Raw genomic sequence first — 25,877 nt, 5'->3', positions numbered from 1 at the left:
CACCATTACTCTGCTTTACCCTCATGTGGAATGTTTTTACAGCTCTTTGTTCTGTTTCAGATGATAGAAGATAATGAAATATCAGATGAGAAGAAGAAGCTGAAACAGAATATCGAAGGTATTTATATCCATTTAGTTGTAGGTTATCTTCTACAACATAGGAATTTGCTTGATAGCACGTGTTAGATTGGGAATGATCTTTTAAAGTATTGCATGTATGAAAACAGATGCAGTCTTGATGACACAGACAAAACTGATTTGCGTTGCAATCGCAATTAATTTTGCATGTCTGCCTTCTTGAATATGCAGAACATATGCTGATTATCAGTAAGTGCAAAAGGCTGGGAGGAGTATATAGAGATGTAATAACTGCAATGCGATTTATTAAGCCTGAACCAGATTGCAGGAGCTGCGTTGGCATCTATGTTTAGCACGTTTAAAAAGCAGGAGCAAACTGACACAACAACTTCTGCAGTTGCTGTGGCAAGAATGAGGCATGGATGTAATGACAGAAGATGTTTCTGTCGAAATATTTGGAACATTTAAGAAACAGAAAATAAAAATATTTTTAAAATATGTGCTAATTTTGAGTTGGCCCAGAAAAAAAATGCTGCAGTTTGTATTTGTCTGCTGCACGTTCAACAAATTTTGAGGCCAAAGATGATTGCTTAAGGCATATTAACTACTAACAGGATTTATGCCATTAATGGTTTGTTTCTCTTCAGAAACAATGGAGAAGTTGATGAAAAGGGAAAAAGAAGTTTTCACACTCTCCTCCCAGGTCGAAGCTCTGAAAACACAGATTGGAGGTAAATGTTGTTGAGCTCTGATGGTCTTCATTCTTATACGCATCATACACAGATGCCACATTTCAGTTAAAATAAGAACTTTAACATATTTTGCAAAAATTGTGATTTCTTTTCTTGTTTAGAATTTGAAATGATATTTAATTTTACTCAAATGCATTTACAAATAAAAAACTAGAATATCGTGAAAAAGTTCAATATTTTTTTGTCCTCCATTCCAGAAAGTGAAACTCGTGCATTATGTAGATCTACTTACTACACAGAGAGTGAAATATTTCAGGCCTTCATATGCAACAATTAGATATGAAAACCTGAAATTCAAATTCAAATATTACATCAAATGAAAAATGATATTTTGAGCAGAAATGTCAAGCTTCTGAAAAGTTTGTTCATATTCAGTATTTCCTCTCAGCTTTCTATAAACATGCTTGAATGCAGAATCTGACCCAGCTTCGTTAGCAGTGTGTGGAGGATGTTAATAACTGTCCAGTCAGCGGTTTTCTCCACGATTGAAGAAAACTCTGCTATTGTTTTGAGGTAGCTAAATATTTAAATATTTTATTTCTTCACAATATTCTAATTTTGTGAGAAATTTTGGGTTTGCATAATCTGTTAGTCATAATCATCAAAATTGCAAGAAATAAAGACTTGGAATATTTGACTCTATGTGTAATGATGAATCTGTATGATGAGCTTCATCTCCTGAAAATGGTTGACAAAAATATTTGACTGTTTCGCGTTATTCTAATTTCTCATACGTGCATGTATTTGTTTTTAACACCGGCAGAGTTCACCCTGCGGTTCTTTGCTTCTTTGCGGTTTCTTTCTTTTGATCTTTTCAGAATAATGTTTTGATCAGCTCTGTGACATCAAACAGACTCGAAATGAGCTCGACCCAGCTCAGATAATCAGACTGACGCCCTCTGAAGAATGGATCATAAATCATTTATGGAAAAAAAAAACAAGATTTAAAGGGCTGTCTCTTAAAGCATAAAATTCATTTTTATTGTTTTAATATTTATTTTAGATTCTCAAGTTCACGGTCGGACAAACAGGAGGAAATCTCATTACTTCTGACTTCAGGTTAGAAGTCAATAACGGTGGAAAATAGCTTTTTGATTGAGGTTCTGACACATACTTAGCAGATGGATTTAAACATAAGCCAACATATTTTTCCTCTTTGGAAAACGTTGTCATCAAGAGATAAAGGTAGAGGGATCATTATCCTAAGGAAAAAAGACTTGGCTTGTTCTATTTTATTGGCTGGCTAACAGATATACCTCATTCCATTAAGTTCTCTTTAAGTATAACTTTATTTTCCTTCTGCATTAGCTCTGGAAAGTAAAGTTCGCTCTGGGGAAAAGAAATTCGAAGCTGTAGCCAAGGAGAAGATGCGTGTGGAGGCAGAGCTAGAGGCCATGACCAAGAAGTCCCATGATGCATCAGGGCAGCTGGTCAGCATCAGCCAGGAGCTGCTGAAGAAAGAAAGGTAGCTGCTGAATTGAATTTCCAATCTCCTCCAGGACTCACTGGATAACTGATGAGAAAAATCAGCAGAACGGTATGAGGAGGAAAAAGGTTTCACCATCAGGTTGATAAAGACGACTCACAGATAATTTCTTGATTTTATTGTGTTTATTGTGACCCAGTGACAGGTCTTCTGATTTAAGGCAACATTTTCTCATAAAGGAAATTAACTCTGTGGACAGTAAAACACAGCAGAATGGTTTTAAAAGAGTGATGGCCAGTAATAATCTTTAAAGCAGCTGAAAGAAGCTGCTGGTTTTGTTTTTTTTAACCATAGTTTGGTATGTTTTTTAGCTGCAGTATAGAAACTTCTACTATAATTATATATTATTTTGAATAACAATATTATTTCAGTAATCAATTAATTCCATATGTGTTAACTTTTCAAATCTTAATTTCTGTTAATTATGGTGATTTTCTTCTTATACCTAATAAAAACAGGACAATTAAGATCAGAATATTACATCAGACCTGTAAAAAAAAACATTTTTAATACAGAAGTGTGGACTTCCCTGCTGAATGATTGTTATTTTCAACTCATACTTTTAATCAGACAAACGAGCCTCATCAAAATGCACATTTTAATGTATTGAATACAGCTGCTCAGTTCATCAGTAGTTTGGATTTATTTTATTTGAAATTTAAAAAAAATTCTAAATCTTGATTTTTATTTTTTTTTTGCCTCAAGAATAAAATGGAGACAGAGCACATGTAGAAGATCATTACATTCTTACATTAATACTAATAATTGTATCCTGAAAATGAGCACAGTTTGCATTAGGCTTAAAGTGGTTTTAAATTGCAGAAATATGTGGATGTGTTGCCTGAATATAAGGACTTTTATCATCCTTGGCATTAAAAATTGTTTTAAATCTAATTAATAATGACATTTTTGTAATACAGTTGCTGTTTTGTGAGTTGTAATGTTTTTCTCTTTGCTCCAGGAGTCTGAATGAACTGCGGGTGTTGCTCCTGGAGTCCCACCGCCACTCTCGGGACGTGGAGAAAGACCTGAGCCGAGAGGTGCACAAGGCTGAGTGGAAGGTCAAGGAGCAGAAACTTCAGGACGACATAAAAACCCTGAGAGAAAAACTGCTTCTGCTGGTGAGGACAAACAATGGCTCTGATTTAATATCACACTAATTGAATTGAATCGGAATGACTCCAAAAGCACCAGTAATATTTTTTTATTTTTATATCTACTGATCTTGTCAGTCTGTTGGAAACTGTTTTTGTCTTGAATAAATCGATCAAATACATAAACATACCATTGAACAAAATGTGTCCATCCTCATTTTTCAAAACTTCATTTTTTTCTTAATTTAAAATAAGAAAAAAATGTATGCTGCATTCAATATTAAATAAATAGAAGATAGCTGTTAAGAAATATTAAAAACCCATAAGATGTTTAATAAATGTTCTTTGTTGTACTTTAGAGCAAACACAAAATCTTACCAAGTTCTTTCATAGTCTAATTTCTAGCACACTTAAAATAAGAGTGTTATTTATTAACAGCTATATTTCTGTGAATTATTATTCATTGGGAATACCTAACCTACGGAGATGGAAGTTTAGAGTTGAGCTCAATGTCAAAGTGTTTATTTTAGTGTTTATTTTGGTTGTTAAAGACTCAAACACTCATAAGACATATACGTGTGGTTAGTTTATGGTTGTTTTGTTTGAGGAAATATTGGTACTGTGAGTTTACCCTGTTTCCTGCTCCACGAAAACGGTGGGAAAACCATAGCAACCACTAACTCAGTTTTTATGTTGCATGCTTTTCCATTTTTCACTGGATTCCTAAATCTTCTAAAAAAGCAACAAATGGACATTTTTACCACAGTAATAATTATGTCTCCTGCCACATTATAGTTGGAATTTAAAAAGATGTTATAAAATATCAAAATTTGTAACTTATAAAACAGAAACGATCAGTTATCCTTGGATTTTGGGTCCCAGTAATCTCTCACACTCTGTATCCAGGAGCTTTACTGCTGTTGGCTTATGTTAATAATTCGTCTCGTGTGCGTTTGTGTTTCAGGGAAGGGAGCGGTCCTCCCCTGACCACCGGCGGTACTCCATGCTCGACCCGTCAGCTCTGGACTCGGAGGTTAGCCGCCTGCGCCAGCGGCTGCTCAACACCGAGGACGCCCTGAGGAACGCCTTGGAGCACAACCAGCAAGTCGACAAGCTTGTGCAGGCCATGCGAAGACATCCAGATAAGACCCAGGTGAGAATGGTTTAGAATGGAGTACGCATATAAGAAGCTTCATCAGTATTAAAAGCTGGAGTGGATTTCCTTGTTGTCAGTTGGGGGAATTTGAATGGGAAGCAAAGCTAGTTAAAAGATCTGCAAAAATCATCCACATTCTGACTGTTTTTTTTTTAGTTTTTTTCCTATTTAAATAAATAGAAAAGTAGACCAGAACATGTGCATTAACATCTTGTGGAAGAAGACACTCTTTTCAGAAAAAACTGTAAAATGAACCGGCACATCAGTCTAAACACAACATGTTCATAATAGAACATGGTGGGGGCAGCGTCATGTGAATCTTTTTCTCCAGCAGGGAGAAAAAGACGTTTTGTTGTTGACGTGCCATCCAGAAACCACTTGCTGCATTATTGTTGCTTGTGCAGGAAGCTCCACTAGTGCTTTTCAAAGACGTATAGTAATATAACTGCACAGTTGTTTGCAGCCATTTTTATGTATGACTGTAAATGTTGGAGGGGGCGTGGCCAGCAGTAGCAGTATGATGGGCTATTTTTATACTTCAAACACCAAATATACCTTAATATGTACAGTTGGAGCTGTTCTAGATCTACCATAGAAGCTAACATCCACACGTCCTTATTTTGTCTCCTTGGGGGTTGTAGCCAATCACTACCAATGAAAATGAGTGGCACTCCTAGTTTGATTTGCTTTGTAAATGCCAGACAATATCATGTCGTGTAGCATTGCTTCCCAAGGTACATTTTCATTCAAATATCTGTAAATAAGTCCGAGTTAAATTCCACAGACAAATCCTTCATTACTGAGCCGTGAATTGGTAGGGGTCCTCTCTAATGTCTTTTCCAGGCAGATTAATTAAAATTTACTCAAATATATCTGAAGTCATGCACGTTCACAGGGCACTGGATATTTGAATGTTCTGGTCAGACATTTGTCTACATGCATCATCTCTGTTTGTTTTTTTTGTTTGTTTTGTTTTCAGGTTCTCGGTGCAAATTCGGCGAATGGAATTCATCACCAGGAATCAGACAGCACTCAAGAGGTTGTTGTTGTTTTCTACTGAACTGTTCTTAATTAAAAATGGATAAATAAAACTACATTTTTCCCACCCTGGATAACAGATAAATTAAATAAAAATCAAAAACAAACAGGAGAGGGCAGTAAACATACATGAAGGGAGTCATTGACAAACCCATAAATATTTTGTCTGTTACTCAATGCCATCCTACACCTTTATCAGAAAGTAGACGTGTTTTTGCTCTCTTGCTAAAGCCAAATGCTTTTGACCTTCTTTTCTAGGAACAACACTGATGGGGGCAGCAGCAACGATGGGGCGGGCGGCTCCAACCTGAACCCAGACTGACGTTGGGACCTTCAGACGGGAGCAGAGCGTCTCCCGATGCTGCGTCAAATGCCTGAAAAACATTTCCGTTTACAGTCGATGAATACCAAAACAGTGAATTTATATGTTGTTGAAGAATGCACCTAATAGCCAATCACGAAGATCACTTAAAGTACTATAAAGTATGGGACACGAAGAGATATTATCAGTGAAATAACTGCTGAGAACTCAAGAGAATGGCAGCTTTGGATGCTTTACAGTAGTTAGGAAGCTTCGTTCGACAAGTCAGCGGGAACTCCTATTTTGAAGGAAGAGTTCGTGAAGAGCTATTGGACTGACTCTTGGTCGCTTTCTTTGTTTTATTTATTGCTGTTATTTTTGACATTTTGCTTTCTAATAATCCTCTGTACCGCTCGAAGAAACACCCGAATTCAGACGTTTCTGTTAGATTCTGACTCGATCTGATGTCACCGACTGTAAAGGTCAAAACTCCCTCTGTAACGCACACAAGCAACAGAAATGTTATCTCTTTTTAATCCCTTCATGGTTGTAGTCAGGTTGTATGCATTGTATGAATTTTAGATTTCCCTTTTATAACATCCCCATGAATGAACCGAGTGTGGCCCAAATAGAACAGAGCAGAATTTGCAGCGTATCCTTAAGATCAGTCGCAACAAAAGTGCAGAAACCAACCAACAAGTCACTCTAACCTAAATAAACAGAGTTACCAGGAGCAACTATGTGTCTTAATATAAACGTTCTATGCCTTTTCGATCCTTTTAGTGCATTATTATGAAGCAACAAGACAGCAGTGGAAAGCATCAGTATGCTAGCAGTTTTCTGATATAAACCCACTGGCAACCGTAGTGAAACACCACAGTGGAGTGATCTGATGTGAACCTGACTTAATGCACATGTAGACCAGAGGTGGGAGAACCAGTAGAACCAGCACCAGAGGAGTTTTCATCTGAACTGAAGGACTTGTGTAAAATCAGGCACATAGTGAGACTAAGACACCATGACTACATTCAGATATAAACAAGCCGTATCCGACTTTTTCACTGCAGTCTGAACAGCCCACTTCCAATCTTTTCACCCACTTCCACATGTACTCAATCGGAGACGTGTCTCATTGTTTTCAAAGTGTCTGGAATCTGAACGGTCATGTTGCATTTCATCCAACTTTTACGTCATTGACACCCGTCGTAATTCTGCACCAGATTATGATGAAAGCACCTGGCTTTTAATTTGATAGTCCACTTCCAGCTATCAGCAAATATGTAATTTTAAGCTAAATATTTAGCTCAACAACAAAATATTTAGCTTGATAAATGAATGTTTAGCTCACTAACTAAATATTTAGCTTGAAACATCTTTAGCTTGCTAACTAAATATTTGGCTCACTAAGTAAATATTTAGGTTCAAGCTAAATATTTTAGATCACTATGTAAATATTGAGATATTTAGCTCATTAAATATTTAACTCACTAATTATTTAGCTTGCTAAATATATTATTTAGCTTGCTAAATAAAAAATTGGCATAAAACTAAATATTTAGCTCACTAACTAGATATTTAGAGTGAAGCCAAATTTGTAACTTAAGTAAATATAAATATTTACTTATATTGCATAAATATTTAAATACTGCCTGAATATTTAGCTCACTAACTAGATATTTAGTTTAGTTTGGAAACTTAACTAAATATTTAGCTTGCTTGCTACATTTTGAAGTTAGTATTTCTACATGAATAAATAACTTGGTGTAATTTGGACCCTGATTTTTTTCGCCCCTCTATGCCAGGCTAAATGACCTAAATTATTGCTGTTTATTTTTGACTGTGACTCTTCAAACAGCACTCCATAGGATCCACTCGCCCATCAACAGGTTTCCAAAAAAGCAGAGCAGCTCACTTACCCTAACCCTGACTCACTGGACTGGTCACCACTACTGCCATCGTGTCTTCAGAGATAAGTGTTGGTTGTGTATTTCATTGAATGGCATTCAGTACTACCTACTTACTAATATTGTAAAGAGAGACATCGACATTATTCTTGGTATTATGGTCTGGGAAGCCACAAGGAGCCAGGTTCTTCCATCTTTCTTCTCAGCTTCAGATCCAGTGAGGATTTTCTGGATCTTAAGGGTCCATCTACATGAGCTGGACTCTGATTTGTATCAAATTATTTCTTAAATTTGCCCCACTCGCATCCGTGAGCTTGTGCTGCCAACTCGGTTATCCATGTGATCAGATATTGTAATCATTGCTTTATGGTCACATGAACTTGCCACTGGTTAATTTCCCACCACTCTCTGTGGTTACCTAGCTCTTTATGTCAGTGGCTGTACATAGTTAGAGAAATTACAACTTGACTGGAATGCAGTTAGGATTGTGAAAAAGTATTCTGGCTTTGCTTCTTTTGTCATATTTAAATGTTTCAGACAATCAAACTAATTTTAATGTCAGACGGAGATAACCTCAGGTGTACCCTGCCTTTTGCCCACAAATCTGACATGGGTGGAATTTTTGAAAGTGTGTGCTGTTTTACATCTTACTAACGCAGTATTTCAGAAAAAGAAGATTATGCTAACTTGGGGGTGGAAGTAGTTTGACGGTCTTGAACCATCAAACTAGACAACCAACTGTAATTGATTAACTGCATAAGTTTTGCTCACTAAAAGAAAATCCCAAAGAAAAATATCCAGTCATTGGTTACAAATATAAAGGATCCAAAGTACACCAGCAAGTCCACCTCTGAATGTCTAAATAAAACTTTTTGAGTGGAATAGTAAAAGTCTAGACTTTTAACTCCAATTTAGATGATGTGCCAAGACCTTATACAAGTCGATGCTCTAAAACTGTCCGTTGTGGCTAACTTTAAACAATAAAGGGCCGACAGTGTGGCAGTTTATCAACCAAGAGTGGTACAATCAGTTATTAGGCACCAGTTACGTTTTCATGGAGGCCAGGTTGGTTTGGACAGGTATTTTCCCATGTCATCATTTGAAAACTGATTTTCAAAGACTGTCCACTCCCTATTCGCAGTTTAATATTCACAGCTTTACTATGGAACGCAACTGAAAATTATTTGTGAAATATTTGCCTGTTCTCTTAAGTTTTTTGTAGAGCTTGTCTAAAATATTTAATAGAAGTTGAAATTCTAGAAGCTGAAATACCTCAGCACAATGCTACTAGACTTGCTTTCAGCTGGCGTTTGGAGAGCAGCCAATCTAGGAGCACCATTAATGTTCCTTGGCGCTGATTGTCTGTACCGCCATGAACTGAGATGAGAAAAACGTTTGATGTTAAATGCTGCTGTAGTGCTGTAGATTTTCAGTATTTGCAAATTGCAGCCATAATGTCCATACCTGGTGGCCCACTTTAAACTCAAAAATATTTTAGTGTGACAAAAAAAGCAAAAACTGAAAAAATGTCTAACTTTGGGAATACTTTTTCACAGCTGTGTACCTCTGCAGCATTGATATGATTTAAAAAAAACAGTGTTGAATAACTACACTATATCTTTCTTTGTACTATTTTCAGGTGGTTGCTAAAGGATGCTTTTGAGTTTGTCCTTAAAATCAAAATTGCTTGGACTTGGGATGCAAACAATTAATTGACTTATGATTAATTATCATAAATCTAATAAACCATTAATTGGTGATTAATGGTTTATTAGATTAGGATTAGTTCCACCCAATTAACTAATAATTATCCACTTAGACCTTATTTCACTGTTGCAGTGTGGCCGCCATCCAGAAGAGGGCGCCACTGGTGGGTCTGGAACCAAATTTAAAGATGGCGGGGTATTCCTGTACTGGAAAAAGGAAACGGCCCAGATGGTGTCTGGTGTGAGAATCAAAGATTATGTGGCTCTTTTTTGTTACAAGACAAAAGTCGGGTTTTTGAGAAAGTGATCGATAAGAACAATTAACTTGAGATTAACTAATTAATCGATAACTTGCATCCCTAGCTTGGACAGAAGGTGGGTGATTATTATGCTGGATAGCCTACATAAGAGGGCCGTCCTTCTAAAAACACTAATTAGTGCAGACAGTTATGAAATTTACTGTGGACTCTATCAACACAGATCTCATCTATTTGGTAATTCATGATGTTTTGTTAAAATGGCAGCCAACATGAACCCATTCTTTTGCTGTATTGTTAGAAGTATACCTGCAGTGCTTTACTGGCTCCTGAAGGGCTGTCACACAAGCTGAAACCCTAACAAGCAAACAGATGAGGGATGCTGAAACTCACCCAGCCTCTGATTAACAACACGAGGCTCTTGTTTGATGCTTATGCTGTAAAGTCTTCCAGAATTTGATTTATCTACGTCTCATCTGAAGCAGGAGTTTGTTTTGTGGGTTTGCTGGAGACATGAACGCATCATGCAAGGCAACATAAAGTTCCCACTGGATGTATTTGTATTTGACCTCCTCCGTTTGGACCCTTTGGATTATTGCTGCAACGGTTTTGGAGATTCAGTCATTAAATATTAACAATGTGGCTGAGAGTCTGTCAGTTTTGTGTGTTTTGTTTTTGGAGCTCTGGGTTATTTCTTACACAGCTCAATCTAGTTTTTGCTGATTTTGAGCAACTGAAACAATATTCACAGAAATCACAGTCATTTATCCACCGCCTATGAAACTGAACTTGTGCTGCAGATCTTTAATCCAAGTCTGAGTTTATTATTAATATCCTCAAATGTGTTTTCCTGGTGGTAAAGTTAAAGCACCCAATAAGAGGATGTTTATTTTTAATTTCATTTCCTGGAGGCATTTCAAGCCTCCTGGTATCACTTTTATTTGTTGGCCTTGGCAAAATGTCAGCTCTTATCTATGTGTCCTAGTTTTTAAAATTTGAGGGCAAATTAGCAACATTTAAACAGCTTATGCTTTGACCAAAAAAAACAAGCAGCAGGCCAGGCAATCGTCCCAAAACAATATGTAAGGAATAAAATAAGGTTTATTATGAATAAAGTTTGTTGATGGGTAAAACCACAGCAGTAAATTTTCTTGTGGAACAATTTCTATTTCTTTCCATTAACTTTATTGTGCATTAAAAGCCAGATTGTGTTCATCCCAACCACTCAGAACAGATGCTAATCCTAAATATAATTTAAAAACTCCACAGCTATCCCATTATGCAATCAATGCAGTGGCGTATTCAGTCATACTGGGCCCCTCTTTTCATTTTTGTCACTCTTGTCTAAGACTTGCATGTTGTGTGTTATTGTTAGTAAGTACTTTCAATCTGCAATGGGATTTTGACATCCAATCTTCAAAAAGAGTGTTTCTAATTTTTAGAAGAAGAAAACATTTAAGAAAAACATGTTATAGAAGCGCTCTGTAGTGAGGGGATTAGATTTGACTTTAATGTTTTAAATATGGAAACAGCAGCTCTTAAATTCATAGTAACTCCATCCTGATTAAATTCAGGATGGAGTTATTAGAAATAGATTAGTGGGACAAGGAGGCCTTCCAGGATTCAAAACTTATCATGGAGGAGAAATTGTCATTAAGATGTGCACATATTTGAATGTTCAAAAACACATTTATTTTCATTACAACACACGAGTTCTAGCCTATTGTGAACAGTTGATGCATATTTTATAAATGCAGTATTGTAAATGATGTTACTTTCAAAGTACAAAATATGTAAACTATAGTAAACATTTAGATTAGAATATGAGAACCGATAATGGTGATAACTGAACTAAAATGACTCAGAGTAGAAATGGGAAGAAGATAATGGATTAGGAAGTACAGAAAGGTCAAAAAACTGATTAAATAACTGGAGAAAAGTGTGAATCAACATGAAAATCAAAATTTATGGAATAGTGCAAAAACATGCTATGGATGAGTTTAATTCGAAATTTATGGGAGGCACTGATCTTGACAAATTGTCAGAACTTTCAGAATTCATCTTTATATTAAAAGTGCAGCTCACATTTATCAAAAACTACTGCACACTACAAGGAAATGTGCTGCTACTGTAAACTGCAATAGTAGCAGGTAGAGAGCAGAAAAGATTAGCTCTGTTGAGGGAAGCAAAATACAACATGGACCTTTGAGTAAACAAAGACAAAAATGTGCTTTTTGGTCTGTTGTGAAGAACAACTCATGAAAATAGTTACTTTTAAAAGTGTTATATATGTTAATCTTTACTTTTATAATAGGGAACGTGTAATAAAAACCTAACCATAAATTCCTGATGGATGGATTAGAGAAGAAATGAAAAATCCAGGTAACTATAGGTCTAAGGTATTAAATTTGCAAAAAAAATATCAACTGTCTACTTATTTGTTTTTTTTTCTGTAGAAATAATTCTTAATTTAATATTTTTCTTTTTAAAAATATATATAAACAAATAAATACTTTTTTGTTGTTGCTTGTAATCATTAATTAGATCAGAAAATGTAATTATGAAAACCTCCAGAATCAGGCCCAAGATCATTCTGATTAAAAGCCTGCCAAGAATTAGGATTTTTTTATTTTACTAAAAAAAAACAACAACTCTCATTTAAGATTTAACTGTTGTGCCTTTTAAAAAAACAAAACAAAAAAACCCCTGAAATTGTAGCACAAATGAAAACCCACATTGTGAGTTATCTTTTGGGGGCCTGAGCTGGGGCCGCCCCTGTCGGATCAGGGATTTCCTAAAGCAGAACAGAGTTTATGAACTGGATGACATGATTTTAAAATAAATACATCTTTGCACGAGTGGATATTTGTTCCCTATGCTCCCATGCTTGTGTCCAGAGGTTGACCCGTTAATCCTGTATGTAAATCGCAGCCAATGGATGCTGCTGTTGAGCTGGGCTGGGATTAGCAGGAGACGAATGAGTTTCAATTTTACTGGATTACAGAACAAAGAAAAAGGGGAAAGGGACACCCTGCTCTGTTAAGGGGCATAAACAAGAAACAAACTCAGAAAATAAGACAGAAAAACACTCGGCTGCAGGAGTCGAAGCCGTTGACTGGAGAGTGATGCAGATTACCGTGTTTTAGCGGACATTGTTGGATGGGAATTGCGGCTGTTTCTGATGGATTAAAACGGGGGAATAAACCGGGATTGACAGCAGCAACAAGGCTATTTAATCGCTAATTAAGGTGAGATTTTACTACTCTCTTTTAATAATTCTAATCGTGTTGGTTGATTAATTTAGTATAGCGTGATTTTTGTAGTGACAGCGCGGTGAAAATATACGGATTATAACCTAATTTCTGGACTGGGGGAGGAGATGAAAGGCTAGTGTTAGCAAGCAGGCTAACCACTTGGAGCTAGCTGGTTAGTTAGCTTAGCGTCTGTTTTTGACCGTTAAACGACCCAAAACGGCCACTGAGACTAAGTTTAAAGACTTTATAATGAGTTTTCAGCTATTTCTTTTTGAGTAAATTGCTAGACTCTGTTTTTAAAACGCGCAAGCAGCCCCTGTCTGCCTGTGAATTATTCTGGCTATCACTGACACGAAGGTTACCCAGCTAACAACAAAGCCAGCTGGCTGGACTGGAGGTTGCGCATTTTAAACCGAAAGCGACGTGGTTGAAGTGTTACTAACGCCTTTATAATGACCGTGTTGCACCGTTAGCAACACCTTACTGTGTATTATAGAGTTGTCATCGGTTACAGCTTGTTTAAAAAGTCCTAAAAACTTAAAACTTGAGTGTATTGTTTTCCAGCTCAAGACAGACTTCTGACAGGTTTTGAAATTTCAGACTTTTTTCTGCTTTACTTCGGCTAAACTCATCTTTATATATTGATTTATTTAATTATAACCTAAGAACACCTGTAAACAACAGAGAGAAGACGTGGTATTGTATGAGGAGGTCTAGAGTGCCAGTTATAGTACATTAGTGTTGCAGCATAGAGAGCAGAGAGGCAGCAGTGAGGTGTGCTGTAGGTGTTCAAGGAGGAGGTGGGGCTGGATCATGGATCAACTCTAAGCTCCTTCTTGTTTGCTTTGGTGATGCACATGGTAGCAGATGAGGTCAAACAGAAGTCTCTGTGGAATATGTTATTTCCAGTTGACATTTTGACCTGCAGTATAAGCAGGGCGCAGGTAACGCTAAAGCTACAGTAAACATCTGTAATCAAAATTCATAAATTTTTTGCATTTCACTTTTCCAGGCTCACATCTTCAGTTTAAAAACATTCCTGAACAAAAAAGGTCATGCATGTTTTTCCATTGTGAAATGACAAAAGATTCCAGATTCACATTTTTGCGATCTTTTTATTACCCCTAGTTCACAATAATATCAGGGGCTTGTCACAATAATCCATTAATCACATTACATAAAAGCTTGACAACTTCCATGCTAATGATTTATATTTGAAGGGAAATTTTGTTTACAGAGACATCCATTTTATTTATAATTTTATTTGTGCATTATTTTTTTAATTTCTGTTTTATATTGTTTTTTGTTATTGTATTTTGGATATTTAGAACATCTTCCAGTTCCAGTATTAAGCGTTCATTACAAAATTAAGATAAATTAACGATATATTAACATTTGTTTTTACAGATACCAATATGCTAGTGAAAATATATTGTGCATTCCTAGTTTTAAAATATTTGAGAAATAGTATTGGTGCGAACTAGTGAAGTCTAACTTTTAGCCTGGAAATTGGTCCAGTATCCCAAAACATATTTGGAATGAAAACATTTGTAGCTGATCTCCTTCCTTTTTTACACACACACACACACACACACACACACACACACACATATATATATATATATATATATATATATATATATATATATATATATATATATATATATATATATATATATGTCCAGTTTCCTTGTCAGGAAACTGGACTTCAACACTTCATTATGTTTTTTTTTTCAATTGTCCATATGTAGTTTGCGCATGTCAAGCTTGTAACAACAGTTTACAGGATTGAAGACTTGTTTTCTCACTTTAACTGTGAGAAATGAAGTAAAAAAAGCTTCAATATTATTTATTGAATCCATTTCTAAAGTTCTGTGGTTATGTCTTTTTTTTCCTCAAGACATTTTTGTCTATCATCATTTTTCCAGCCCACAACTCCTCCAGAGACCATGCTGGGTAGTTGATAGACATAAGTCTTACTGCTGGCTGTATATTACTCAGCTCACAATTTATTTCCTTGAGTTCCTGCTGCTTCTGTCAAATAAGCTCTAGTGCTTCACTTGCATGGAGTACGTTTGCTGCTGAAGTGGAACAACTGCTGTCACACAAAAATTGTGTAGTTATTGTTTCAGATTGCCTTATTGAGCATTCTGGACATGACTAAAGACAGACCCTTCTTACACAAATGAAGCAATCCAATTGAATTTATTGACCTGATGTATGTTACTATAGTCCTACATTTGATAATGATGGGGGGGTGGTACCTACTTCAAAGGGCAGATTTGAGGAAGTACAAGAATTCACTGTTTTGGTCCACATCAGAGTTTCCTTATGCATTACGCATTGTTAACCACCAATGGTAAACAATGCTGGCTAGTACTAACAGTGCTAACCAGGAATGGAAATGTGATTTGGTCTGATACCTCAGTAGAGCCATCTCAAGGTCAAGCGTGGTTCTCTTCTATCTTTGATGGTGATGGACCCACCAGATAGGACTAACTCTGTGATAGATTACCTGTCCTGCCAGCAGCTGCCCCCTGTGGAGTGGAGGTCACACTCTCAGGATGTGCAGATTATTAGCAATCACTTTCTGAGAACCAAGAGAGATCTTTGTACCGTACAGACCACAGCTCATCATGCTCTCTGTTTTTCTCTATTTGGAGGTTAATGCTGTCCCGTTACAAGGTGACAGTTTCTCCATGGTGCCATTAGGCTGCATAACTGCAAAATGCAGCCAAAGAACCATCCGCTGTGATAGTCACATTCAAACTTCAAACGCAGGGCCTTGCAAAAGTGTTTGGCAAATGTTGAGATTTATTTTATATATATATACACACGAATAAATGCACAAATAAAAGAAAACCTGAGGACTGTAGATAATCCATCTTCCCATGACTAGCTTCTGTCTCTACTGACTAAGCTGCACTTGACTAAGCATGACACTTCCACCACTTTGTTTCACAGTATGATGGATGTGTCTGTTGTTGGTTTTCTACCACACAGCATTTTGTAAAGGATTTGTAGTATAAAAGAAAGCTATTATCAGCTGTCCTGTGTATGAAAGAGCACAGCTGCTAAAAAGCAAACAAATGGATCTGACCACTCACCTATAGTCATCTTGATGACAGCCCGCTCTTTGCTGCATGCATTTTCAGATGATCTTTAACATCACCATTTTGAAAACGTAGTGTTTTCTTTAATGGATACTTAGTTAAAATCCTGCTTAAAAAACTATCAGCTTTCTATTTTTAAGATGCCTCGATGGATAAATCAATTTTGAAGGTTGTCTGTTCATGTGACAACAGCTTCTTTTTTTAGGTCGTCCTGCTTGGATTTGCAGAGATTAAACATAATATGACACAAGAGAAAAGGCGGATGCCAGACTGGGAGCACAAACATAGGGATTATGCTATTTGTTATGAAAAGCAAGATATTAGCTGTCCAACCACACCCTGTTTAAAAGGTAGTAGAAGTAAATTAAAATATAGTTTTGCTTTTGTTTTCTTACTTCGTAAAAGAAATGCAACCATTTGGCCCATTTTCAGGTGTTTTCTTCCTGAATGTCTCTGAGGATTGTGTTGGCCCATTCAAGCTGCACTTGATTTGGAGATTATGACTGATTTACCTCAGCATGCGCAGTGTATTCTCACCGGACCAATTCAGCTTAGCTGAACACAACTTCAGAGTAAATGTGGATGGGATTGTGTGGAATGTAAATATACTAAAACCGTCTGTGAAATGTGAAGCAGCACAACTAAAACCTTCCTCTTAAAGGATGGAGATGTTGATTTATGGTTTTCTTCACACCATGTCTCTCCATTGGTTGTGATCAATTCTGGGAACGTATGTTTAGGGCGCATTCACACCAAACACGTTTAGTCGCTTTAATTGAACTCTAGTTTTTCTAGAAAGCCCGATACATTCGGGGAGGTGTGAATGGTAATCGGACCAAAAAAGTGAACCCAGGTCCGCCAACAAACCTCAGTCTCTGTTTGATTGAGGTGAACACTGGTGCAGTTCGACTGTGAACACCAACAAGACTAGAGATCAGTCCAATGGCAAGAAGCGGGTTATGGTGCAGGGCATTCTGGGTAAATACAACTAATACAAACGCACGTGTCCAGCTTTAGCGGGAGAAATGTCTTGTCGTTTTTTTGCCAAAGACAAAACAGAAATCCTCCAACTGCTAAAATCTGACACCACTCCATTTTTGTTTACATTTTGCAAGGAAGGAAGTTGCACTCAGCGTCTTCTTCAGAGGTTTTCTTGTTGTTTCCTTCAGTGGTTCTTGGTGCAGCCCCCTCCACATGTCAGGCATTGAACAGGTTTTTCAAAGTGTTTGGTTCGTTTGACACAATGCAGTGTGAAAACACCCTTACTTTTTATAGACAGGCACATCTTTGTTAATCCATGTAGAAAAAGTATGTCTAAAACAAATTCTGTACAGGATGCATATTTTTGACATGCTGGATGAACAACATACAGTAAATAAAAGGAAAATTTTAAACAATTAGTGGTAGTAAATTGTACTATTCAGACATTTTACATACATTTGGATGTGGCATACACAATCCAAGCAGTTTTGGTGTATAAAAGTTTCCCCACAGTAGGATCAAGTGGGAGATGGATTGACTCTGGCTGCAGTAATATGGGCCTTACTCTGGTCTGACATAGTGAAGAAAGAGCTGAGCCAACTGAGCGACGCTTTCGATTTACTGTTCTGTTTACCTTCTGACCCCTACCTATAGTCCTGATATATGGATTGTGACTGAAAGAATGAGATCCTGAATGCTCTGGCTGAAATGAGAATGACATCAGCAGAGTTTCCCCCAGAAAATGTACTAAACCCAGTGATTGGAGCGATAGTCCACGAGCTCTGGTGGAGCCAGCGGCACATTTGGGACAATGTGCTGCTGGCTCCACCAGAGCTCCCACAGCATCGCACGGTTCATATAAAGTTGTTGTTTCAACGTGTTGAATCCAAAGCTCTTCCATAAAATTGCCAACTACAAATTTCCAAAAAATGGCGCCTACATAGCCACTCATAATTTTGAGGGGCTTGTTGCTCCAACGCCTGAATAAGACGCAAATGTCTCCTCTGATGGCTGATAGATGAGTGCTAGTGCCATGGTTGCATTATCAGGATAATCTCATGTAACTATTTACATCTGTCGCTGCCATGATTTTTAATGATTTATTGTGTGAACAAATTCATTCACGCCTATTTTTAACTTGATTTCTTATTATTAGAAGCATTGCTAATATTGCAAAATTATGTTTCTTCAACATCAGAATAGCAACAAAGATTTTTGCACGTTTGTAATGGAAACACAGCTACTGTTACTGTTGTATAAAGAAACTCTTTAAAATGAACAAGCAGTGCTTATCCTGGTGGGGGTCCAAGTAAAGCCTGGTGGCCCGCCAGGCTTGTATTCTGTGTGGAAACTCTGCATCAGGAACAATTGAGACGCTTTTGGTTGAGATAATTAAACTTTTACTCTGGATGAAGTATTGGTGAATAATATTTGCATGGCGACCACCAACAGAGCAGCGGAGATCAAAGACTCTACCGAAAACCTTCATCTGAGTTCCTTAGAAACATGACCGTCCTCCCAGACTGATTATCCCAAGCCTCTGCTTGCTTATCTCCACCGTCCTCCTCCTAGCCTTCCGCCTTTCTAAATATGAGAGGAAAGCAGGCCATCTATTTTGAGGCCATAATAATTTTGGAAGGGAGGGAGGGGGTCTAATGTTTGCTGTGTGGCCTGAGGGGAGGCAGATTTAGATGGACTTGGCACGCTCAGACTGGTGTGCAGCTGAATCCCACCACGCCCACCCTCCTCTCTCTGCCTCTCTGTCCTCGCCTCTATTGAGTCAGTGGTTTGGGTTTGCCAGAGGCTAGGATAATGGCTCCCAGTGTCTGGAGAGATTAAAGGCCAGAGCTGCATTGTTCAAATGCTCCGAGATTAGTTTCCACGGAGACGGGTTTCAGCACCGAGCATTTTTTATCTTTTTTTAATTCTTTTTGTTTCCATGACTGTTTGCCCCTTTATGCATGATTCAACTTGGATGTTTTTAATAAAACGATCTTTCGGCTGCATCTTAACTGCAGTTGAACTTTAGATAGGAACTTAAGTCGTCTTGTCCACCTTATGCCAATACTCTTCCTGCACCATCTGTCAAGGAGTGAAAATCCGGTGTAAAGCGTATCATATGACATCCTCTGAGCGCTCTAATCATCTTTAACTGACAACGGCAGCTTTTTGATGGATTTGCCTTTTAGATATTCCAGAAATATGACTCTAGGGAAACAGGCGCCTGTCAAACGGATGGATGGATGGATTAGTGTGATCTTTTTTAAATTTTTTATTTTATTTTTACCATTATGTTCCCCGGAGGATCAGCTAAGACAAGAGCAATGTGGTGAAGTCATAAAGATGAAATGTGAGAGGATAGATCTAACATGGTTTACAGAAGAGCATTAGAAAGAAGATGGAGAAACATGTGGAAGAGGTGCTCTGGTCAGAAGATAACAAAATGAAACTTTTTTCCCTAGATGCAAAACACTGCATATTGTTCTCAGCTATAAAGGGATTTTACTGATTATAAATGATTTTTTTATTCGTTTTTGAAGATAACATTTTTGGAAAATCAATGCTTCTTTGGTCTTCTATTTTTATGCTTTACAGCTCCTATTTACATGGCCTTTAAATTCAGGTCAAGTCTATGAGAAAGTACAAGGTGCATAAGCGTTTAAAGGTGTAGTTTTGATTTGATGCGTGCCTCCTTTAATGCGTGTTCATCTGGATTTTGCAGAGGTATGGCTCAGATGAGGAAGCTGGCGTGTGACGGCCTGAGGGCCAGCTCCCGTGGCGAGCCGCAGGTCCAGCTGCTGTCCGCCAGGCAGGAGATACTCACCAGCCTGGTGTCCGCCCTCGATTCAGTGGTACGTTCTGCATCTGCTGGCGTTTTCATGATGCTATCAAACTGAGCTCTACCTAAAAATGGTCCGGATTTATAAAGCTACTTTAGAGTTTTGATAATTCAGGGTTTGTACACGTGCTTGAAATCCTTGAAGATGCTTGAATTCTGTTTTCTAGGGTTTGGAAAGTGATTGATTTCTGTATAAAGTCCCGAAAGTGCTTGATATTCAAACTGCACAGTTTTGTAATAAAGTGCTATCAAATGTTTGATTGAAAACTTAAATTTAGTTTTCAGTGTGTGGACTAAAATAATTAACCCAAAATGTCACAAAGTAAAATATTCTTATTATTTTTTTGTCCTCTACTTCCCAACTTCTTTTTTCTCTCTTTTAAATTCTTCCTTTCTTCATGTTTGTATGGAGTTTTATATGTTTTATCAAAAAATAATCAAAGTTATGTCAATTTTGCCTAATGCATATAATGTGAACAACATTGTATAATATCTTGACAAACAAAGAAAAATATAATCAAAATATATTTGGAAAAACCATATATTTTCATACTCCTAATAAAAAGAGACATTTTTTCCCTCACTCTTGTTCTCTGGTTTTAGATCAGTTAGAGTTACCAAAATTATTTCTATTCGCTAAATACCAGAAAACGTGGCAAGAATTTTTTTATAGATTTTATTCTAACTTTCTTTATGTATTGTGGTTAAACATCACATCATCATTATTTATTTGAATTGTTTCCATTTAATGAATATTTATTACTCCCAGTGGCTCGGTGACTTATTGAAACAAAGTCGGATTATGTTTCACACATTAAGCAAAGTTATTGACATTTTAGGATTTTATTTTGTTTGTTCCCAGACCAGTTAGGTGTATATTTTGTGTGTATGTTCAAAACATGAAATTTAGTCTGAAGTATAACTGAAGATTTCTGTGCTTCTGAATCCTGTCTCTCGCCGCGTTGCAGTGCATGGCGATGTCTAAACTCAATGCAGAGGTGGCGTGCGTCACCGTGCACGAAGACAGCGTGATCGCCGTGGGGACGGAAAAGGGCAGAATGTTCCTCAACTCCAGGCGGGAAATCCAAACGGACTTCTACAAGTTTTGCCGTGAGCCACACCGCTTTCCTGCTCCTGATTAGACGTTTACTTATTCCGTTTGCATCCACAGCTGCGAGGCAGTTGCGCAGTCGAGTCTCTGTTGGGTTTTAACATTCTGATTGAGCCAGAAGCTTAGGTAACTGCAGCTGTTTGTGTTTTAGCTCGGTGTCAGATTACTTCTGTGTGAAGTGATCAAATCAACAGAAGCGTAACAGAATCATGTTTTCTCTTAATCTCTTTAAAACTGCACAGTATCCGCAATTTGATGCATTATGCGGTTTGTAGTTAAGGATCAGGTGTGAGAGGCTTGCAAAAATTGCCAAAATAATCTGGATTAAATGTAGTTCCCTCAATAAAAAAGAAAAAAAATCACTACAACAAGCCTCATCTGTTATTCGGTTGCTTTTCCGCCTTTGTGTTATGAAGCAGGATAAAAATAAACCTATTTTAGGCTTTAAAGTGTGGGAAGGTATTATAATTTCACACGGTGTTCCTAAACTGATCAGTCATAAAACAAAATCAGTTTGAAGGATAAACTCCTGACCTTCCGCATTGGATTCTCCCTGTTACACAATTAAAGTATCAGAAGATTTCTTTACACTTCTCAGAGTTTTCATTTATTTATAAATCAATTGATACTGTTGTCGCATTGCAGCAACAAGGTTTTTAGTTTGAATCCCAGCCTTTCGTCTCTCTCCATGGAGTTTACGTGTTTTCCCTCCACCTGTGTTTCCAGCTCTCTCTTTGCGGTTTAACTTTTTTCAGAAAAGCCAAAAAAAACATTTCAAGCCAGCCAGTTTAAGGTTTTTTTTTATTTTTTTATTTACAATACTTAAAAATGCACATAAAGAACACATTGATGGAAACACAGTGAGTATCATAACCAACAAGGACTTGACTTTCTTGGACACCATTTATTGTTCCAACAGTGAACGGTGAGAACCAACCAAAAAATGAACTATACCAGGCCTCCTGAGAAGAAAGGTCAATGATCTGGCAAGATTCATACCAAATTTTGTTGATGGTAGGGCGGCCATCTTGTTTGACAAGCGTGTTTCACAGCTTCTATTTATTTAGACCTTGATTTCAGGTCAACTACACAACCCAGTTTTAGGGCATGGCTAAGATTCTAGTTTATTTATGAGAATAAAGTCATAATATCACAAGAGTAAAGTGATAATATTAAGAGAATATTATCACTTACCGTATTTTCCGCACTATAAGGCACACCTGATTATAAGGCGCACCTTCAATGAATGGCCTATTTTAAAACTTTTTTCACATATAAGGCGCACCGCATTATAAGGCGCATAGAATAGACGCTACAGTAGAGGCTGGAGTTACGTTATGTATCCACTAGATGGAGCTGCACTAAAGGGAATGTCAACAAAACAGTCCGACTTGGGTCTGCGAGGAGAGCCTTCCGCGACTGGGCCGGGGCGTGGCCGGACGATGGTCACCCTTCTCCATTCGCGCACAGCATGTTCGTGGAGAACGTGGTGCTAAATGACCTGCAGACGACCTGATTCTAGACGGTCGGTAGGTAGATAGGTCAGTCAAACTTTATTAATAGATTACAAACCAGCGTTCTGACAACTATCCCAGCATGCACTGCGCGCTTCTTCTACGGGCGAAAATAAAGTCGGCGGCTGCTTACCATAGTTGCTAGACCTGTTGTGGCTCAAAATTGGTCCATATATAAGGCGCACTGGATTATAAGGCGCACTGTCCGCTTTTGAGGAAATTGAAGGTTTCTAGGTGCGCCTTATAGTGCGGAAAATATGGTAGTAGCTTTTTTTATATATATTGTTTTTGAGAAAAATAAAGAATTCAAATGAGGAATGTTGAGCATCTTGTAAAGTTATATGTTGATATAAGTTTACAAGATGGAAATACTTGATCTTTTAACATATTGGCAACAAATTATCAGCAGCAGGCCTTTGAAATGATTGTGCAACTGAATGTGTCTTTTTTTTTAAGAAAGCACCATATGAACTGAGCTGCTCATATTATGTCCTGATAGTGAAGCCTTTTCTCATTAAAACAACTTTTTTCACATAATTTTAACATAAAATTGCATATTTTCTTCTAATATTATGATGATCTCATAATTCAACAACAATTTAATTCACAAGGGATGATAGAAACAAAAGCAACTTGGAAATATTTTCTGTCATTTTAAATCTCTCTTTTTGGAAAAGTAAGTGAATGAAATGGGGAAATAAACCAGATCGATTTGTCTTTAAGCCATATCGCCCAGTCCTAGCTTGAATTACAGTTGCGTATTTGTGAGCCGTTTTTAGCATTTCACTTTTCATCCTGGCTTCAGGAGCGCCGTGTCTGCAGAGTCTGACCGCTGTAAACACCCATACCAAAGACCAGGAAGGCGATCCCATCAAGCTGAGTAAAGACGGCGAACACGCGAAACAGCGAGCGCCGTCAGACCCCCAGTCCAACGTCTTCGTTTTGAGGAAGATGGTGGAGGAAGTATTCACCGTCCTCTACAGTAAGACTGTTCTACGCTTTATTTGAAGGGCGGGGTTTGATTTTTATCCGTCTGAGCCGCGGCTTGTGACCCGCAGGCGAGGCTCTGGGTAAAAGCAGCCTGGTCCCTGTGCCTTACGAGTGGATCCAGAAGGACCCCGGTTATGTGGTGGCCCACGGTTTGCCTGAGGGAGTCGTCCTGAAGAAGCCCTCGGAGTACGACACCAAGACGCTGATGAAGATCCTGGAGCACAGCCACCGCATCCACTTCACAGCGAAGAGGTGAGTCCGTGGGGGAAGCAGCCGCTTGTTGTTTAAAAGCTTGTATCACATGAGTAACGCAGCTGTTTCACATTAGATTACTCATTCCAGTCTCTAATGGTTTGCAGAAATTAATAGTTGTGTGTCGCTGGGAGCAGACTGCTGCTTCAGCAGGGTATTCATCCTGACTGGACAGGATTTAGAGTCAGTTAGAAAAAAAAAACCTCCCACTCATATAACATTTTTAGTGTCTCCACAACACATTTGGTAATATTTATTGATGTTTAAACATGCAGCTTGAAGAGAAGCGGTAATATATTTCTTTTCACTCTACAAGAATGCTTTTAGGGAACAGAAATTGTCCCTTAAGAGTCAAACAATCATTACGGTGACACAAGTTAGAAAAACACACCCATGAAATTAAAGGATTATCAGCTGCAGCACAGTTGTTACACTGAGATTGAGGATTTTACAAACCCTGGTCCAGGATGTGTCGTAAGAACAGAAACTAAACTTTTTAATTGGTCGCTTGTGCCGAATGAGGTCATAATCTTTTACATACTTTATACAACATTAAAAGTATGTAAAAAATAAATAAAAAAATCGAATAAACAAATAATTCCGTTCTGTTTTAAAGGAGAAAACATCTTAGGGTTGATCTGTTGAGTATTTTTTTTCAAATTAACCTATTAATTATTAAATAGTAAAAGGTGCTTAATAAGAAATGCTTTTAGATCATTTGTACCAGGTGAAGCCAAGTTTATGCTATTTAAAGAGTTCCAGGTAAAAAATATCTGCAGACAAATGCAACATCTTTTGAACACTTTTGACTTCATTACTGCTCTGAGTATGTTGTCCTTTTAGCAATTGGTCTTTTTAGTCTGTGTTCTCTAGCTATCGATTAATTAGTAGACGGTTATTTCAGTAATTGATTCATCACGACTAATCCTATTAATCATTTCAGTCATTTTTAATTTAACTTGATCTATATGTGGACAGATATTTAATGCTGATTTTCAAGAATGTCCTTTAAAATTTTGACTTGAACACCAGACTTCATCACTTTTCCAGTCTGCCAGCTTAGAGGGACGTCCAAGTCTTGGTAGACTGAAGAGCAGATTAAACACAGTTCTGCTACACGTTTATTTTACCTTTAGACTGTATAGTTTGAAAAACTTAATTTGTATTTTTTCTTATTTTCATCTTTATCATTCATTTTTGAGAAAAACACAAGTTTAATTTGAAATTGTCTTTTAAGCAAACATTTTGTCTAGAAGGAATTTGCTGCTGAACATTCAGCTTTCTGGGAAATACAAGCTATATTTGTAATTCATCCAAGTCCTGAACTTACACTCTGACAGTCTAAAAGCCTCAGCTTGCTGCTGCTTTGGTCAAAGCAGTGTGTGGTTGAGGCAGAGCAGCGCGCAGACAGACGCTCAAATGATGCATTTCATAGGCTTGATAATAAAAACAGAAACGTACAGACATGGAGCAAGGAAATAGAAGATTCCGGCTAGGAATAAATTAAACCAATTTTACATGTTACTTATTGAAATTGGGGGATTGTTTTGTTAAATTAGTGTTTTGTTCGCTAACCAATCAGGTGTTTAAGGTGTGTGAGGGATGTTTTGTTATATTTTAGTTTATTTTACCCCTGCTATGTGGAATACTATCACAAGACATTGTTAATAACAGTAATAAATTATGATAAATATACACTGAGTTGCAGTCTGGGGTTGGAAAAGTTTGAAAACTAACCTTGAAAAGGTCTTGAAGGAAAAATGCCTGAACCCTGTAAATATTGATTAAAGAGAAGCAAATTTACATATTCAAGAAACAGAATATTCTTTCCTAAACATAAATGAATAAATTAATATGGCAACACATTAACAACAATAATAAACACAGAATATAAATGAACATGAAGAGACCTTTACAACAAAAACTAACAAACTGAAGGAATGTGACAAACTTGTTGTTCCTTCAGATAAAATGCCATTAAACCACATTAAAGGTTATGGTTGCAGTGTGGCAAAATATGGAAACATTTACAATCAGCTTTCTTTTATGAG

General features: G+C 37.3%; 2 protein-coding genes across 7 annotated transcripts in view; both read left to right on the top strand.

Moving 5' to 3' along the window:
• clip2 (CAP-GLY domain containing linker protein 2) overlaps nucleotides 1–6,638 on the top strand; it is a 33,213-nt gene extending 26,575 nt beyond the window's left edge. For 3 of the 4 annotated variants that reach the window (XM_008428493.3, XM_008428492.3, XM_008428495.3), the window contains 7 exons: nucleotides 61–118; nucleotides 726–809; nucleotides 2,139–2,295; nucleotides 3,278–3,437; nucleotides 4,375–4,563; nucleotides 5,546–5,605; nucleotides 5,863–6,638. In XM_008428493.3, coding sequence (XP_008426715.1) covers nucleotides 61–118; nucleotides 726–809; nucleotides 2,139–2,295; nucleotides 3,278–3,437; nucleotides 4,375–4,563; nucleotides 5,546–5,605; nucleotides 5,863–5,874 — 720 coding nt within the window. In that variant the 3' untranslated portion in view covers nucleotides 5,875–6,638. Of the gene's footprint in view, nucleotides 1–60; nucleotides 119–725; nucleotides 810–1,833; nucleotides 1,890–2,138; nucleotides 2,296–3,277; nucleotides 3,438–4,374; nucleotides 4,564–5,545; nucleotides 5,606–5,862 lie in introns of those variants that run through there. The other variant, XM_081615512.1, reaches the window with a different exon arrangement.
• Nucleotides 6,639–12,688: 6,050 nt separating this feature from the next.
• gtf2ird1 (GTF2I repeat domain containing 1) overlaps nucleotides 12,689–25,877 on the top strand; it is a 33,337-nt gene continuing 20,148 nt past the window's right edge. The window contains exons 1-6 of one of the 3 annotated variants that reach the window (XM_081615589.1): nucleotides 18,952–19,547; nucleotides 19,716–19,767; nucleotides 19,843–19,972; nucleotides 20,928–21,069; nucleotides 23,390–23,566; nucleotides 23,643–23,826. In XM_081615589.1, the coding sequence (XP_081471715.1) occupies nucleotides 19,847–19,972; nucleotides 20,928–21,069; nucleotides 23,390–23,566; nucleotides 23,643–23,826 (629 nt within the window). In that variant the 5' untranslated portion in view covers nucleotides 18,952–19,547; nucleotides 19,716–19,767; nucleotides 19,843–19,846. Of the gene's footprint in view, nucleotides 13,021–13,539; nucleotides 13,612–18,951; nucleotides 19,548–19,715; nucleotides 19,768–19,842; nucleotides 19,973–20,927; nucleotides 21,070–23,389; nucleotides 23,567–23,642; nucleotides 23,827–25,877 lie in introns of those variants that run through there. The other 2 variants (XM_008428496.3, XM_081615590.1) reach the window with 2 other exon arrangements.

The sequence above is a fragment of the Poecilia reticulata genome, chromosome 14 (assembly GCF_904066995.2).
Source record: "Poecilia reticulata chromosome 14, P_reticulata-male-v2, whole genome shotgun sequence".
Lineage (NCBI taxonomy): Eukaryota > Metazoa > Chordata > Actinopteri > Cyprinodontiformes > Poeciliidae > Poecilia > Poecilia reticulata.
Note: the sequence above shows the minus strand (reverse complement) of the source record. Positions and strands in the feature narration are given on the sequence as shown.